Below are 17,600 nucleotides of genomic sequence, written 5' to 3' on the forward strand. Positions count from 1 at the left end.
GCCCTGGTGAGGAGGAGGCAGGAGCTGTCACGAGCCCTTTGGAAGGCTGCCCAGCTGCTTAGGCCTGGGCCTCGCAGCACAAAAGCTGGTAAAAGCCAGATGAAGAAGGAGGAATGAGTGACATCCCACTTGCTTTAACCTCTAGTTTGCTTTTTTTCTGTGGTTTTTTTTTTTTTTGGGGGGGGGGGTACCGGGGATCAAACTTGAGTCCTTGCGCTTGCGCAGCAGGCAACGAAACCACTGAGCTAAATCCCTGGCCCCTTTCTGTGTTTTGTTTTGTTTTGTTGAGACAGGATCTCACTAGATCAGGCTGGCCTTGAACTCACTATGTAGCCCACGCTAGCCTCAAAAACACAGCAGCCTCAGCCTCCCAAGTGCTAGGACTTAGGCGTGGGCCACCACACCAGCTGTTTAGCTGGTTTGAGTGGTGTCACCTGCTTCTGGTAGGCTGACTAAACTGACAAGGTCCAGACATGTGGCCCGTCCTCAGCTAATGTCTGTTGACTAGCTGGCTGAGCAGGCCCCAGGAAAGTCTCTGGTCCTGTGCCATTTAACTATTAGGGAAACTGAGGCACCAAGTAGGAAAGGGAGCCACTGGCCAGCTTTGACCCTGGTCTGGATGTCTGTGTTCCTCCCTGGACCAGGGACAGGTGGGGCACATGGAAGGGAAGGGAAGACAGACTCTCAGCTGCTGGAAAATTCCCTGGGTGGGGGACACAGGACAGAGAATGGCTGTGTGGCACCCAGGCCCTGCCTGACTGTGGAAGTCCTGCTCCCACCGCTTCATTGTCTCCTGTGTTGACATGCGTCGTCTCCCTGACACTTCTTAGGAGGTTGCTCTTATTGGGCCCAAGTGACAGAAGAGGAAACAGGCTCAGAATGGAGAAGTAGCCTGCTGAAGGTCACACAGCCAGGAAACTTCTGAGTCGGGATTTAAAGCCAGATCGCTAGGCTCTCAAAGTTCAGGGTCATTTATCATCATCTCACACTGTCCCCAGCACCAGCCAAGCAGGTTAACCAGGGAATAGCATCTATTGAGCCCCTGCAATGTAGTTCCCATAGAGCAAGGGCCAAGGAGGGTGGGAAAGGCCCATTCCTCTCTTGGGAAGCTTGAGGTCTCTTTGATTTTTGTTTTTTGAGACAGATCTCACTATGTAGTTCAGGATGGCTTTGAACTCACTCTGTAGCCCAGGCTGGCCTCAAACTCAGGGCTGTCCTCCTGCCTCAGCCTCTCAAGTGCTGGGAGGTGTGTTACCAGGCCCAGTTTAAGGTCTCTTTGGAACCTGCAAATAAAGACACAGTGAATGAAACACAAATGGTCGCCTCCGCAAGGTCCTCTGATTTTGTACAGGGCTCATTTTACTGGTGAGGAAAAAAGGCTGAGAGGCGACACAACTTGCCCAGGGTCATGCAAGTGGGCCTGAACTCGCCTTTGCCTGGGCCCTATGCTTGGTGCTCAGGGCTGCAGCATGTGGTGGGCTGGGCTGGCCTCCAACACAGGCTGGGTTGGGCCTGTGGGATGGCCACTGCCAGCAGCTCTCCGGCCGCACTCCCAACGGCCACTCGAGGCAGCACAAAGGGGACTCTGAGCTCAGCACACTGAGTCCCATTCATTCTCCCAGGGAGGACAGCAACTGCCCTGGCGCCCACCAACAGCAGTCCGAGCCTAGTCCTGGCTGACAGGGCGCCTCTGCCCAGCAACGCAGCTCTCATAGCCGGGGCTCCCAGGCTCACATGGTGTGCCTGCCTGCCACTGGGGCTCGCATGGCCTCGATCAGCGAGCCTCCTTCCTATACACCTTGTCTCAGCCCCAAGAGGCCCAATGTACTGGTCAGGATGTCTCCTAGGAAGCAGGGGCTGCCGGAATCCCATTTCACAGATAAGGAAACTGAGGCTCAGAGAGACAAAGTCTCTTGTGCATGACACACAGCAAGTTGGGAGCTGGCCTGGCAGGAAGCTGGTACTGGCTGATGCACAGCCAGGGCAGTTACCCTAAGTCACACTAGAAGTGTCTCTCTTTTTTTTTTTTTCTTTTTTTGGTACCGGGGATCAGACTCAGGTCCTTGCGCTTTTGAGGCAGGCGGCGGAACCACTGAGCTAAAGACCGGGCCCTGGAAGTGTCTCTTGGGAGAAAAACTGGGATCCACACTCTGCCTTTCATGAAGAAGACCCCCAGCCTCCACCAGGCTATAAGATCCTCTCTGTTTCCTCACAACCTGGGCAGCAGTCCAGGAGTTTGGAAGCCTGGCTGTCTGTCTGATATCTGCTCCTCTTTGGCCTCAGTTTCCTCAACTTCATCTGTGAAGTGGGGACAAGTACCAGGATTTGCTTACTGGGTCTGTTTGTGGATCTAAATGATAGTCTGTGGGGGCTTCTGGCTCAGCAGTAGGGTTGGGGTTGGGGACCCTTGCCCCAAAGTCCACGGCCCAGAAACCTTGCCCTTTTGCTGGCACTTCAAGCACGGGGGGCATCCGGGCCTGTCTGGGAGCAGGATTCTGCTGCATGACCTCAGGGCTGAGTCCCATCCCCACAGGCCCTTGGGGTTCTTTTCACCCTATCAGAAGGCTCAGTTTGAGCAAGGTGTGGTGGCCCACACCTATAATCCCAGTACTCTGGGAGGCGGAGGCAGGAGGATGGCGAGTTCAGCCCCATCCTGGGCAACTTGATGTATCGAGACCCTATCTCAAAATAAAATTTTAAAAGGGCCTGGGGAGGATGTGGCTTAGTGCACAGGCCATGGGTTCAATCCCCAGGATGATAAAAATAAAAAAGTAAAATGGCTCATCCAGGTGCTTCCCCACAGGACCGCATCCACCTGCCATGCCTGGGGAGGTGGCCTCTGTGGAAGTTAGCCCCGCATACTGTGTGGCTGGACAAGCAGCTTCCTGTTCCCTCTGGCATGACTTGGGGGCCATTATCAACATGGAGGATGCAGGAAGGGCCCATACAAACATGAGCCCCTCTCTCACAGCCAGGGTCCCAGCCCGGGAACGAGGACAAGGGAGCCAAGGCTGGGCGAGGGGTGTGGCTCTGTGGTAGCAAATGCATCAGGCCCTGGGTTCCATCCCCAGGGCACACACACAGCCAACACAAAGGAAGTTGTAAGGTGGAAGAACACCAGCCCTGGGGGCTAGGGGGTGTCGCTTTGTCCTTCAGGCTGACCTCAACTCAAAATGATCCTCCTGCCTCAGCCACCCAAGTGCTGGAATTACAGGCATGCACCACCACAGCTGGTTTGGAAAGCCAAGTTGTAACCCAGACTGTGTCACTGACTCATTGTGAGACCTAGGGAAACCCCTCTGCCACTCTGTGCCTCAGTTTCCCCATCTCTGTCCTATAGATGTGGAAGATCAAGTCCTCAGGTACCTGCTAGCTTGGAAAAGAGCAACCATGCTTCAGCAGCCATGGATTCTGTGCCAGGCTCTGCTTGGCGGACGGAACAAAGGAAGCAAACTGAGGCTCGGGAAGTGCTCCTAGTCCAAGATCACATTGTGACTAAATGGCCTGCCAAGAGCTGAACTTGGGCCCAATGGCCCAGAGCCCCAGGCCTACCCACAACACTCTGCTTGTCACAGCTGTCAGTCTGTCTCCTGGGCACCGAGGCTTGGGATAAAGTGTCATCCCAGACCCCAGATGGAGGCTGGCAGGTCCCCCATGGCCCCAGCCCAGTGGGCGCTGATCCCAGAGCCTGTGGTCTGTTTCCCGGCCCACCCAGGTCCCATGGGCTTGCGCTGTGCCCCCTGCCCCTGGGGCTGAGGCCAGGAAGTGGCCCTGGGGGCAGAAAGGGAGGCCCCAGCCCCCGCCCCCTGCGGAGAGGGTGGGGGTGGGGCTGTGGGAGTCTCGCGGGTTTAAAAATACACAGAGGAAGCCGGGGAGGGCGAGAGAAAGGGGAACGGGTGGGGGAGGCATCGAAACCCCGATGTCAAGCTGGCCAGGGGCTTCACACCATTCGCCAAGATGACGGAGGGGCCCAAGAAGTCCAGCAAAAAGTTCAGTGAGTGCGGCTGTCCCCATCCCTGTGTCTGTCCCCTCGGCTCTCCCTGCATCTGGCTTGTCGCCACTGTCTCCTTTCTGTTTCTCTTTCTGTCCATTTCTGCCTGTCCTCAGCATCTCGCCATGTCCCCATCTGTCCACACTCTGGCCCCGTCTCTCCTCTTTCTGTCTCTCGGCTGGTTTGGTGCTCAGCTCTCCACTCGGTTGTCTGTCTCTGCATCTGTCTCTGTCCCTCGCCGCATCTCAGTCTCTGATCTCACAGCTGGGCAAGGGAGACGGTCACACGGCGTTGTGGGGGGCTGCCCCACATTCCCATCAGCAGTGAGGCTGGAAGTCCTAAAACAGCTCCAGGGCGAGCCACTGCCACCCACTGCTGTGTTTCTTTCCCCAGTTGAGCCCCTACCGGCCCCAGCACACTGTTGTCCCCTGTGTGCTCTGATCTGACATCATGCGTGTGCACATGTTTGTGCGTTCCACAGGTGAAAATACTGAGGCCCAGGCTTGCCTGGGTTCCCATGGGGTGAGGAGTAGGGCTTGATCCCATCCCCGGACTTGGGGCCTCAGTTTTCCTTGCTGTTCCCACTACTGTCCCTCTGGCTCCCTGGTGCTCAGGAAACAGAGCTCAAGGTGCTGAGAAGCTGGGCTGTCACTGGCCCCCTTCTGGCCCATGGTGCAATCTCTCCCATGCAGAGCCATTTAAGAGCAGAGCACTGGGGGACAGTATGGGGGGCTGAGTCAGGCAGGGCTGGGGACAAAGCTGCCGGGCCCCACAGTCCCCAGCCATGGGCCTTCATCTGGCTCAGCCACAGCCTTGCTGCGTGACGTGAGCAAGTCCTTCTCCCTCTCTGGACCTGAGTTTCCACCTTTAGGGGAACCTCCTACCTACGTCCCAGAGTGGGTATGAGGATAGAGGCGGAGGACGCTAAGAAAGTGGAAAATGCCAGTTTTTCCTTTTTACTCATTTGGATGGTGGTAGCCATGAGCGAGGATAGTCCCACAATGGGGGCAGGAAGCAGTGACCTCACAGCTTCCGTACCCTTCCGGAAGTGAGGGAAAGATGGTATCACCTGAGCACTGTGGCTGAGCTAGGAACGGAGCACAGGAAGGAGAGGACCCCAGATGGGCGGGTGGACGACCCTTGGATCGGCGACTACTTCCTGCTCCTTTCCCCCAACCCTCCACATAGAGGCTGGTATGGACGCTCCCTCAGCCCCCAGGTTCATGTCAATGGTTATTTTTGTTTCTTTGTTGAGCTCACTGTGGAGCCCAGCCTGGGCTCAAACTCATGAAGACCCTCCTGCCTCCGCCTCCCATGTGCTGGGATTCAGGCTGCAGTGTAGTTTTTATTATTATTATCAGTGCTGCTTGGGACCAGGGATTTAGCTCAGTGGTTTTGCTGCCTGCTGCACAAGCACAAGGACCCGAGTTCGATCCCCGGTAACCCCCCCCCCAAAAAAAATCAATGCTGCTGGCATTGTCAATGATTGCTTTCCTTCGCTTCCTGCTTTCCAGAGCTCTTCAAGTTCAAGGGCCTTGGGAGTCTCTCCAACCTTCCCCGGTCCTTCACTCTGAGACGATCTTCGGCCCCCATCAGTATCCGGCCCCCTCTGGAGCCTGACACCTTCGAAGCCACACAGGATGACATGGTGACAATTCCCAAGAGCCCTTCAGCCTATGCCCGCTCCAGTGACATGTATAGCCACATGGGCACCATGCCTAGGCCCAACCTCAAGAAGGCTCGGGACAAAAAGGCCACCCAGAAGGCCCAGGAGGTGGCCCCTCGAGGTCTGCCTGACCCACCCGGCTTGGAGGCAGCCAGGGATGTGGTGGAGGCTGGTGGCCTCCTGGAGGACATGCCGGCAGGGGGACCCGGCCCTTCGGACCCTATGAGAAAGCCTGAGGACCCTACAGCAGGCACCGAGCTGGGCAGAGTTCCCCGGGATGCGTGCTCAGAAGGGTACGTGCTGGCCAGGGGCGGGAGGGATGGTGTCCCCCGCCCCGGAACATCTGGGCCGAAAAGAAGAAATCTGCAGTGCTCACTACAACCAGGCACTGTGCTGACCCTGACCTGTAACATTTTCAGAGAAAACTAGCAAGAGGGTGCAACTGTTTCAAATAGTAGATGAGAAACCGAACTGCAGTGGGGAAGTCCTCTGTCCCAGCCGGGTTGCACATCCCCGGGCGCCCCAGGCTCCTTCTCTGGACACCCTCTCCCTGAATTCAGTCTCAATCAGGCGTGGAGGGGCGGGATGTGCAGCGATAAGAGCCCAGTAGGCCCCCGGGAGTTTTGAGGTTCCCCAAGCCAGGGAGCCTGGGAGCCTGGGAGCTTCCTCCCCCCAAGGACGCTGATTCCTTCACGGGAGAGGGGCGGGGAGGGCGTGCCTAGGGGCGTGGCCTTTCCTGGCAGGGCGAACTGTAGGGAAAGCGGGCGGGGGAGCGGGGCGGAGCGAGAAGGGTGGGAGGAGTGCGCTCTGGGGGCGTGGCCTCCCCTGCTTTAGACTGACGGGGGGGGAGGGGCGGAGCGAGGGAGGAAGCGGAGGGGCGGGTCTTTCCACTGGAGGAGTAGGCGGTGAAGGGGGCAGGCCAGAAGGCAGAAAGGCGTGGAGGGGCGGGGTCTACAGGTCAAGCTCCGCCCCTGGAGTCCAGCTCTGAGCTCCGTGGTTTGGTGGTCTGAGAAAGGCGGTAGCTTTTCTGAGGAGGTCTCCAGGCTGCTGCTGGGGCCCACCGCGGGGAACCATGACTGCAGTGGGCAGGAGATGCCCCACGCTGGGGCCTCGAAGGTGAGTGACTGATCTGGGCCCGGGCAGGGCCAGCGCAAGGCACGAGTGGCAGCAGGGGGAGTTTCGCACCCCAGGAGAGATTTACAAACCTGGGTATGGGTCTGGCATCTGGAAAGTGTGTGTGTGTGTGTGTGTGTGTGTGCGCGCGCGCGCGCATGTGTTCTTGAACCCAGGGCCTTTGCACTGAACTGTGTCCCCAGGCCTTTTTTAATTTTTTAAATTTTGAGACAGAATCTCACTAAATAGGCCAGATGGGACTTGAACTTTTTATCCTCCTGCCTCAGCCTCCCAGAGTGCTGAAATTACAGGCGTGTGCCACCCACCACGCCTGGCCATCTGGACTATTCCAAGCCAGCTTTCTTTGGCTATAATTCTGTCCCCAGCCCTGCCTCTGCTCAGGCTGGGCATCTGCTCATCTGCTCCTCAGGACAGTCCAAGGAGAGAGGGATTTTTAGCACCCCCATTTGTGGATGAGGAAAGAAAGGTTTGCTTGCCAGTCTGACACTGTAAGTGGAAGCTGGAAGCAGGGCGGTGCACTAACCCTTGAAATACACACCCCTCCCTTGGGGCCAGGGGCTGTGAGTGAAGGTCTTGGGCCTCAAGAAGGTCAAGTCAAGACCCACCCAAGCCTTTCTCCCTGTAGGCAGAAGCCTGCTAGTCCTGGCCTCAGGCTTGGCCTGGAGCTATTAGAGGAAGTGGACAGACTCCCCCACCATCACCTGAGTATCCAGAAGTTCTGGGGAGGGGAGTTAGAAGCATTGTCCTGGTGCCCTGAGACCCAGTGTCCTACCTGCCCTCCAAGTCCTGTGAACATTTCTCCCAAGAGTCCCCAAACCTCAGCCCTGTGCCAGGCACCAGGGGAATCCCTCTCTTTCATGACCACAATGGCCCTGCTGACTCCAGGCATCTGCTCCCCAGTAGCCCACAAGGGCCTGCGTTGGCCTTCTTGGGGGGTAAGAACCCCCAGAGAGCAGGATGGGCCCCCTGCCTGAGCAACCAGAGAGGGACACTCATCCAGTGGCTGCACAAGGTGTCGGTCCCCAGCCCCTGGGAGGCAGGGTGCACCTGGAGCAGGAGGAAGGAAGGGGAAGAGGTGAGGCTGCAGGAGTTTCCTGGTGCTCTGTTCACCATGAGATCATGAGAGGAGCAGGAAGGAGGGAGGAGGGGCTGCCAGCTCCTGCCCAGCACCCAAGGACCAGGGCCTCCTTTGGTGAGACTGCAGGGCCCAGAGCCTTGGAGCCCCCTCAGCCCACAGCACAGAGGAGGAAGTGAGGCCTGGAGAGAGTCGGGGGCTCTGACACTGCCCACCCCAGCCCTACAGCAGGTGTCAGGCCAGGGTCTCAGGAGATGGTCCTGGTGCGGCTCACAGTGGCTCACAGTGGGTGACTCAGCCTTGACGAGCCCTGGAGAGTGGGTGCCTCTGTTACTCTATGGGTGAGGCCTGAGGGTTGGAGAGGGCCTGACCAACACCCAAGGCCAAGATCTTTGTTTGTTTTTGTGATGCTGGGGATTGAACTCAGGACCTTGGGCTTTCGAGACAGGCACAGCATCACTGAGCTAAATCTCCAGCTCCAAGATCTTAACCTACAGGTCATTTTTCCCCACCTGTAAGTAAAAACCTCAAAGTTTGGTCTACCATTATTTTATACAAATTAACTTTTTTCTTTTTTGCCCTACAAGGGATAGAACTCAGGACCTTGCACTTGTGAGGCAGGCAGCGGCACCACTGAGCTAAATCCCCAGCCCTTGTCTACCATTATTTTACGTGACTTTACATAACACCCTGAGCAGGAGGTGAACACCCTGAGCAGGAGGTGATGGAAACCCATTTTACAATGCTGACTTAATAATGAGATGCAGCCAAGTATGGTGACACATGCCTGTAATCCCAGCACTCAGGAGGCTGAGGCAGGAGGATTGCTGTGAGTTTGAGGCCAACCTGGGCTCCATAATGAGTTCAAGGCCTGCCTGGACTGCCTATTGAGACCCTGTCTCAAAAACAAGTGAACAAAACCAAGAAACAAAAGGAAATAATGTGCTGGGGATCTCAGTGGATTTAGCATTTCACTCATGTTTATATTTACTGAGATTCTCAAGCTGCTAGGCTCTGGGGAGACAGCAGTGAGCCCCGAAGACCCTACCCTGGAACCCTAATGCCAGTGCAGGCAAGAGAGATGGTAAAGCAGACAGATGAGTTATGTGGACAACTAGGAGAGAAAACAGCCACCAAGAAAATGTAAAATCAAGTGAGGGAATTGGTCTTGGGGGAAATGGCTGGTGGTGGCAATTTAGGAAGATTAGTCAGAAAAATGTCTCTGTGAGAGCCTGGGGATGTAGCTCAGTGGTTCCTCCACCTGCCTGCCAAGTGCAAGGTCCCGAGTTCAATCCCCGGTACCCTCCAAAAAAAAAGTCTCTGTGAGGAAGTGATGTTTGAACAAAGGAGGTGAGGGACAAAGCCTTTTGCTGTCAGAGAAAGTGCTTATTGAGGTTTGGGGAGAGCATGTGTAAAGGTCCTGAAGTAGGAGAGTCCTCAGCATGTTTCAGAAGCAAAGACAGAGCCCAGAGTAACCAGACCAGAGCAGGATGGGGGAGATAGGGAGTGGCAAGAGGAGAAATCAGAGGGGAAATGGCTTGGCCTTGGCTTGGCAAGATGGGAGCCACAGCTGGCCTCAGGCTGGAGGGCCTGCTCCTACGTGTTTTCAGACACTCTCTCCCCTTAGGAGGATCTGAAACCGTTCTCCTTCCCTCAGTACTGCATTGCCCAAGTGTCCTTTGCCTCCCATCGAACCACTGGGGCCCTCATCCCAGGGGAGCTGTTTGAAGGAGAGCTGGGGCACCCAGTGTTGCCCCTGCCCGGGCCCTAGTGCCAGGCACCAAAAAGCAGCCACGGCTGCGACCCCCGCTCATTTCCTTTTGGAATGTTGATTCTGGTCCAAGCATTCCCGGCTCCCTGGAGTCCCAAGACCCTCTCTAGGCCTGCGAGTGACGTCAGTGGCCGGGCATCTGGTAGCGATTACCCAGTGGGGAGGGGGCGCTGGGCCGGGGCCCTGCGGCCTCCTTGGGCTCACGCCATTCGCCCGTCCTTGTCATCTGAATGGGCCCAGCTGCTCCGGGCTGGGCTCTCATTTCCTGTGGAGACTTTCTCACAGTCCCCGAGACCCCCAGACGCCTCGGGCTGTGGGAACCTGGCTGCCTGGGGAAGGACGGGCCATCCCCCACTCCCACCACTCCCCACTGCAGCAGCACCCCCCCCAGGGGGCCCTGTCTGCAGGCTGCCTGACCTGGGAGGCCTGGGGCTCAGGGGCTACACACTCAGCAGCTCAGACATCCAGGGAGGGAGCCTTTCCCCTCTCTGAGCCTCAGTTTCCTCATTTGTACGCTGAGGACCCAGACAGATGGCAGATACAGCGTTTCTCCTCAGCCTGGACCCAGGAAGTGCCAGGAACGGAGCTGCTTATGCAGAGGAAACAGGCCCATGGAGGGGGTTTGCCCAGGTAACGGCTTCCCACTTCCCAGCTGGGGACCCCTGGGAGCCTAGAGGGTCTTTTCTCCATCACCCCTTCCCCCTTCTTGGCCTTGGGTTTGGGCTCCTGCTAGGATTTTGTCTTTTTGAGGCAGGATCTCACTATGTCTTCCAGGCTGGCCTTGAAGTCACTATGTAGCCCAAGTTGGCTTTGAACTTGCAGAGATCCTCCTGCCTCAGCCTCCTAAAGTGCAGGGATTACAGGTGTGCACCACCACACCCAGCCTGCCTGGTTGAAACACTATCTTTTTTTGGTACTGGGGATCAAACTTGGGTCCTTACTCTTGCACAGCAGGTGGCGAAACCACTGAGCTAAATCCTCGGCCCTGAAACACTATTTTTTTCACCCTCTGCTCCCCAGCTTCCCCTGTTTCCACTCAGCAGCAGCTCCTGATGTCTAGGGGAGACCATCCTGCCGAGAAATAGAGCAGAGAGCTTGAGCTCAGGCCAAACTGTTTGCTAGGAGCAGCCATGCACCCTGGGTAAAGCTCCAAGCCTCAGTCCTCTGGGCTGTCGAGGGGCTTCCAGGTCACAGGCATGCAGTCACCACTCCACTGCCTGCTCTTTGCTCTTCTGCACTGGTTTTCATTTTGTTTTGGTTTTGGCTTTTATTTTTGGGGGACAGGGTCTCACTCTGAAGCCCAGGCTGGCCTTGAAGGTGCAGCGCTCCTCCTGCCTCAGCCTTCTGAGTGCAGGGATTACAGGTGTGTGCCACCACGCCCAGCAAGCGGTGGTCCTGAGTGTCAGTCCGCAGCCTTGAGCTCAATAGCCTCAGCTCTGCCTGGGGACAGCGGAACCCATCTGCTCTCCCCCAGGTTCTCCCCACCAGGTGAGGAAGGCGCAGGGACCCATCCAGCCCCTGGTGGCCCATCCTCGGGGTGTTCGGGGCAGGGGCTAATGCCAGAGGGAATCCCACAGCCCAGGGCTGGAGTCCCGGGGCTTTCCAGCCGCTCTGCCCAAGGCCTGAGGCAGGAAGGAGCCAAGCAGGCAATGCCCATGGCTCTCTGGCTGGGCGAGTGGAGGTCGGGGTGGGGAGACCCCGGGGTCTCCAGGGCCGAGTGTGCCCAGTTCTCGGTAAGGAAGTTGGGCCCCAGAAGAGGAGGCAGGGGGCTCGGGCAGGGTAGGAAAGTGGGAAGCAGGTGGCAGCGTCCGGGGCTGGGTGACCAGGCCCTGAATGCTGGAGGATGGAACTGGGACAGAGACTGAGCTCTGCAGAGGTGGACAGCGAGGGTCCCTTGGGGCAGCCCTGCCTCTGACCCTTTCTCCTTCAGGCCTGGCCAGAGCTCCTGAAGATGAAGTTCAGATTTAAATACGCGCTGGGGAAATAAAGGCTAATGGGCTTTAATTACTGTTCATGAATGCAATTAATGAAGCGAATATATGCAATAAGTGGTATCAGTTATCAGAACAAATCAGTTCATACAGGCAATTAAAGGGGTTGGTTATTTAAATAATTAATGTGGCTGATGAATGGGCCTGATTTGGCTCTATTGTCACTACTTATTGATTTCACTACTAATATTAGAGGGAAAATGTCTTAAATCTATAAAATAAGGTATTAATTAATTAATTACAAACGGATGCTTGGGTTCCTGGGTTTGATTGTCAGAATGAGGGGGAGCTTGTTCTGGAAATCTCCAAGCAAAGTGAGAGTTGAAGACTGAATAGGAGCAGCCTGGCAAAGGGGAGAGGATACGACAGCAGAGGGAATGTCGTGTGCAAAGGCCCTGAGGCCTCAGGGAGTGGTGCTTGGTGGAGGAAGTTGGAGGAAGTTTTAAGAGACTGTGATTGAAGGAAAGGTGAGAAGAAAGAGCTGGGCCAAGCCAAGAGGACTGGGCTTTGTCCTTGGGGAAGCAGGGGCTGCTCGGACTTTCATTCACCTACAGAATATTGGGGCTGAAGTCAGGTGGGGTGGCCCACACCTGTGGTCTCAGCACTGTGGAGAAGGTCACGCTTCAGACTAGTGGCCAGGGAAGGGCTCCATAGAAGAAGACTGTAGGAAGCAGGGAGGGAATCCTGAGGACCTCTGGAAGGAAAGGGCTTCAGCAGAGGTGACAGAAGGTGCAAAGGCCCTGAGGTCCCTGGTGCTGAGGGGCAGAGGTCAGTATGAAGCTTCCAGGTAAGAGGCATGATTGGGCATAGGTGCTGAGGAGCCAGTCTGCGGGGTTGTGAGGGGACCCTGGGCTCTCATTTGGAGCGACACTGAGGCGACGCCTAGGGTGGGAGCAGGGGACAGCTGTGAGCTGACTTCCCTTAAAAGGACTGCGGTGGCCACTGCAGAGTGAGTCGTGGGCTGTGGTGGGGGAGGGGCTGGTGGTCACAGTCCAGACAAGCGATGGCAGCCAGTGTAGGTGGCCATGGTCACATGTGGCTTGGAAATCCCAGCACGCTCTGGAGGGCTGGGGAGGTGAGGGCTGTTGTCCCAGTGTCCTCGGTTTCCTGCCGAGGCCGCTGTCCTGAGCACCCTACTGGGTCCAGCCACCCCACCCGGGCTGACCTCTGGGGTGGGCACCCCATCCCCAGGGCTCCATTCCCACCCCTGGGCCAGAGGGGAAGTGGACAGGAAGCTGGAGGAAGCGCCGGCCGATCCCAGTGTCCTGGCTCCTCTGTTCCCAGAAGTGGGAGGATTTCCGGGCCTGAATGGCCGGAAAGGCTGGGATGGACACCTCACCCGGGAAGGCCCCAGTCCACCTTACCCCGCTGAGGAAGCTACCGCCGCCAAGGACAGCTTGAGGGACGGTTGCTAGATGTCAGGAGGGACTTCCAGGAGGCCTTGTCAGCAACAAGGAACCCCATAGTGTCAAGACCAACATTTTCTCAATGAGGAGCCCCTGGCCTAAGGAGCCAGGAACCCTGTAATACTCATTTTCTACCTCAGCTTTATTTTGTTTGAATATTAAGCTTGTGTTTTTTGTTGTTGGTTTTGGTTTGGTTTGATTTTTTGGTTTTTTTGAGACAGGGTCTCACTATGTGGTTTAGGCTGCCCTCGAACTCACAGCGATTCTCCTGCCTCAGCCTCCCGTGTGCTGGGATTACACCCTCCCCTTTAGACTCTTGTATTTGAGCAAATATTTCCCTGATGTCCAGCCTTCCCTCCCCATTTTGTAGCCTGAGATGACAGATGTGATGGTCGTGCAGCCCTTTAAGCTCCTGAGCTGCTGGAATGTGCCCGGTGCTCTGCTGGGGACTGGTGGTTTGGGGTGCTGGAGACAAAGCCCACACCCTAGTGGCAGCATCCAACTGTCCAGTGAAATAAAAGTGGAGCAGTCATTTCAGGCAGGGATTGGAAAACTGAGGAAAGTGAAGCAGGGCTGGGAAGTTCGTGAAGGAGGACAGGTGTTCTAGGTGGGTGCTCCAGGAAGGCTTCTCGGAGGAGGTGACTTTAAGCAGCGCCCTGAATAACAGGGGTGAAGGTGAAGGTGATCATCTGAGGAAGAACATTTGGAGCATGGCATTCGGAGCAAGTGCAAAGGCCCTGTGGCAGGAATGAGCAGGCAAGGAGGCCGATGCGGCTGGGGCAGAAGGATCTGGGAGGCCTGATGTATAGAGGGTTGGTGAGGTCCCTACCTCAGAAACCGCCAGACTGCTCACTACTGACTTCCAGGCTGGGGACAGCATGACCTGGTTTATGCCTGTTTTCCAGCACAATAATGGCACCCTTCATCTTGATGATATTTAGCTGGCCTTGGAGGGGAAGATAAATTTTGTTCCTCAAGAGATAAGAGGGCTGGGTGTGTGCCTCAGTGGTAGAGCACTTGCCCAGAGTGCATGAGGCTCTGGGTTCATCCCCAACACCACCCAGACACACAGAAAAAGAAGTTTAACCAGGCATGGTAGATTATACCTGTGTAGTTGGGAGGTACTTGGGAGGCTGAGGCAAGAGAATCTCTTGAGCTTGGGAGTTTGAGGCAACCCTGGGCAACACAGCAAGACTCCCATCTCAAGAAAGATAAAAGGAGGGCCCGGGATTTAGCTCAGTGGTTCCAGCGCCTGCCTTGCAAGCTCAAGGTCCTGAGTTCAATCCTCGCTACCAAAAAAAAAAAAAGAGAGAGAGATAAAAGGAGAGAGAGAGAGAGAGAGAAGTGGGAGCCCCTTCCTGGAAGGTGTGCCCATGATTGGCTTTGGCTGTGACCTCGGGTGCTGCCTGGCAGCAGAGGGGACGTGACAGAGATGGGAGGACCTGCAGTCCTGGCCAGGAGGCCAACAAGTGCTCCCCGGTTCCCTGCTGGGCTGGGCGTGGCTGGGGTCAGGCAAATCCTTTGGCCACATCAGCAGGAGGATGCAGCAGAAGATGACAACAGTAACCTCAGCCATGTCACTGAGATGGGACGATGCACGGGGACCAATGTGAGTAGCCCAGGATGCCTTCCTACCTCCGAAGGCGCTGTCTTAGGTTGTACAGCTGGTGTGGCAGCGCCAGAACCAAGGCCGGCACCAGGGTGGGGCTGGGGGAGGTGGCCCCTGGTGGCCCTCACAAGAGGGATATGTATTCCACTGTGACCCCAGAGAAACGGCCTCTCAGGCCTCCCCAGGCTCCACCGGAAAGCAGGGGAATCATTCTGTGCGTGCTGGGTGCTGGCCAGGAGGAGAGAAGGCCGCACCCACGGGGCCTCCAATGCCTGCAGTCAGGGGCAGGGAGGCAGGGAGCAGGAGCAGCGAACCAGGAGAGCACGGAGTCCCAGCGATTCAGGAACCAGACCCGTGTTACACATGGGACATTCATGACTCCCTGGGACAAATGATTAGGCAGGCGCTGGCTTTATTCCTGATTTGCTGAAACCCAGGCTCAGCGTGGTGGTGGCATTTGCCCAGGGTTGCACAGCCAGGCCAACCACCCCAGTGAGTGCTGCCTCTTCTGGGCCCCCTCCTGCCTTCAGGACCAGCCCTGGGGCACTGAGGAGCGGGTGCTCGCCTGCCTGCCCCGGGAGGTAGGCAGAGGCCTAGGCCTGGGGCCATGCGCTGGGACTCACCTGTCTGTCTTCCTTGCAGGGCCTCGGGAGAGCTGGAGGCCAGCGGGGACTACGTGCAGGTAAGAAGGCGGGGCCGTGGGTCGGGAGACCACAGGGCTGCCAGAGCCTCCAGACCTCAGCGGGAGGCTCAGGGCCTGGGTTCACTGGCACTGGGATCTTAGCAGACGCTGTTCCGAAATGAGCATCTAATGGTGGCAGGGGTAACTGACGCTTTGAGAGCTGTGTGGGGACCTGTGCTGGCTCCTGGGCAGCATGCGCCAGGTCTGACTTCCTTCCCGGCAGGGAGCAGGGAGGGGCTCTGTGTGACCATTCACAGTGGGAAACCTGAGGCGCAGTGACTCGGCCACAGCCACACAGCTGTCACAGGCCAGAGCTGGGCCTGCAGATGCTGAGGCCCGAGGCGATGTTCTTGGCCTTGCACCCCCCTGGGCCAGCCCGGAGCTGAGTACTGGGCACACTGCGGACGGCAGGCGCAGGCACTGAGCCCTGCAGTCAAAGGGCTCCCGGCCCAGCCAGGCACCAGGGCAGAAGCACACAATGGCTTGGCCAATGCACTCCATGCAAGCGTCAGTCCTGGGTGTGAACTTCGCCTCTGAGCTCAGTGTTTGCTTGTGTGCAGTGGGGTCACAGTGGTGTCTCCAACCTGCCCCCACTGTCCCCAGCAGGCTCTGGTCTGAAGCCATGGAGCTAGAGATAGGGGGTGACTTCCAGCAGGGAGCAGGGGAGGGGGAACCCAGGAAGGCTTCCTGGAGGAAGAAGCATGGAAGCCAGGCCTCTGCAGTGGACGCTCCCTTGTCAACTCTCCTTGATTGGAAAGCTAGAGAGGGCAGCGTGGGCTGGAGGGGGTTCCAGGCCCAGGTGAGTCAGAGGGAAGACAGGACCCGTAGACCACAGGTGTGGGAGCAAAGCTGGTAGATGGGGCGCACAGGGACCATGTGTCACCACCCCACAAATCCTAGCTGCCAGGCAAGGTAGTGAGATCCCTGAGGACTGTCAGCTTTTCATTTTTCCTTTGGTTTATGGAGTTAAATCTGTAGATTTTTTTTAAATTTTAAAAGAAATAGGGCTGGGGATTTAGCTCAGTGGTTCCGGCGCCTGCCTCGCAAGCGCAAGGTCCCGAGTTCGATCCCTGATACCAAAAATAACCAACTCTTCTTCACTTTTATGAGACCATAGTGCAATAAAATTTTAAAAGAAATAACACCTGCTCACTGGAACTGATTAAACAAGCCCTCAAAGGCTAAAATCAAAGTAATGTTAGTTTTATTTTTGAGCCTGCAACAAGTATTGGAATAAATAGTTTCCAAAGCTCTGTCCGGCCCTGAGGTGCGCATCTTTGAAGAGTCGGCTTCTGGAACTCCAGAGTCCCCAAAGCTCAGTGGGAATCCTTTGGTTCTAAAATTCCAAGACCATAGAGTGCCAGGCTCCACGCTCAGAGCTTCAGGTGTATTTATTTATTTATTTATTTATTTATTTTGGTACCGGGGATCGAACTCAGGACCTTGTGCCTGCAAGGCAGGCGGCAGAACCACTGAGCTAAATCCCCGGCCCCTTCAGGTGTATTTATAGGAAATAAACACCGGGGACCCAGAGAGGCGAGGGGTCTGGATGCCAGGCCTCTGAAGAGCCTATGAGCCTAGGGTTTACTAAGCTGGAAAGCAGTAACGGGTGCTTCCTGAGCACTTACATTTTATTGATTGATTGATTGATTGATTGATGGAGACAAGGTCTTGCTATGTAGTTCAGGCTGGCCTTGAACTCACTAGTAGCCCAGGCTGGCTCTGAACTCTTGGCCATCCTCCTGTCTCAGCGTCCACAGTGCTGGGATTACAGGTGTGCTCCACTACACCTGGATGAGCACTTACTTTGTGCCTGGCAACTTCCATGCGGGCTCTCAGCCAACAAACACTCAGAGTTCCCTGAGGTCACACAGGTATTAGCTGTATGTTCCAGATGTTTCTCCAAAGAGCAGATCGGGCGGGGGGGGGGGCGCATCAAGGTAGGGGAGAGGCAGGGTGAACCCGGCTGGTGCTCTGACCCTTGGGGCTTCCCTGGCGCTCTGGACCCCCAGTCGGGGATGCGACTCCGGAACAGAGATGAGAAAACTCGAGTCCCGGAGATTTCCTGAGGCCACAAAGGACTGGGTCCAAAAGATACAGCGATTTTCTTTTTCCAGTTTTAGATACGATTTCATTAAAAGTCCCTGCCGGCTGTGGTCCTGGAGGGGTGCGGGGAGCTGGGGAGGCCAGAGTCCGCCGTCACCAGCCCACCTCTCCCTCCTGCATCCCAGGCCCCCTGACACCCCCTGGCCAGCCCTCAGCCCCGCGCCCCGGC

General features: G+C 56.5%; 1 protein-coding gene across 10 annotated transcripts in view; it reads left to right on the plus strand.

Moving 5' to 3' along the window:
• Positions 1-3,636: 3,636 nt before the first annotated feature.
• Sh2d3c (SH2 domain containing 3C) overlaps positions 3,637-17,600 on the plus strand; it is a 28,965-nt gene continuing 15,001 nt past the window's right edge. Inside the window, exons 1-4 of one of the 10 annotated variants that reach the window (XM_087183170.1) lie at positions 6,582-6,773; positions 10,158-10,267; positions 14,569-14,643; positions 15,286-15,325. In XM_087183170.1, the coding sequence (XP_087039296.1) occupies positions 6,750-6,773; positions 10,158-10,267; positions 14,569-14,643; positions 15,286-15,325 (249 nt within the window). In that variant the 5' untranslated portion in view covers positions 6,582-6,749. Of the gene's footprint in view, positions 3,995-5,097; positions 5,186-5,505; positions 5,951-6,581; positions 6,774-10,157; positions 10,268-14,568; positions 14,644-15,285; positions 15,326-17,600 lie in introns of those variants that run through there. The other 9 variants (XM_087183169.1, XM_004849309.4, XM_004849310.4 and 6 more) reach the window with 9 other exon arrangements.

The sequence above is a fragment of the Heterocephalus glaber genome, unplaced genomic scaffold (genome assembly GCF_053883595.1).
Source record: "Heterocephalus glaber isolate CG9 unplaced genomic scaffold, H.glaber_assembly_v1.0 deba00001479, whole genome shotgun sequence".
Lineage (NCBI taxonomy): Eukaryota > Metazoa > Chordata > Mammalia > Rodentia > Bathyergidae > Heterocephalus > Heterocephalus glaber.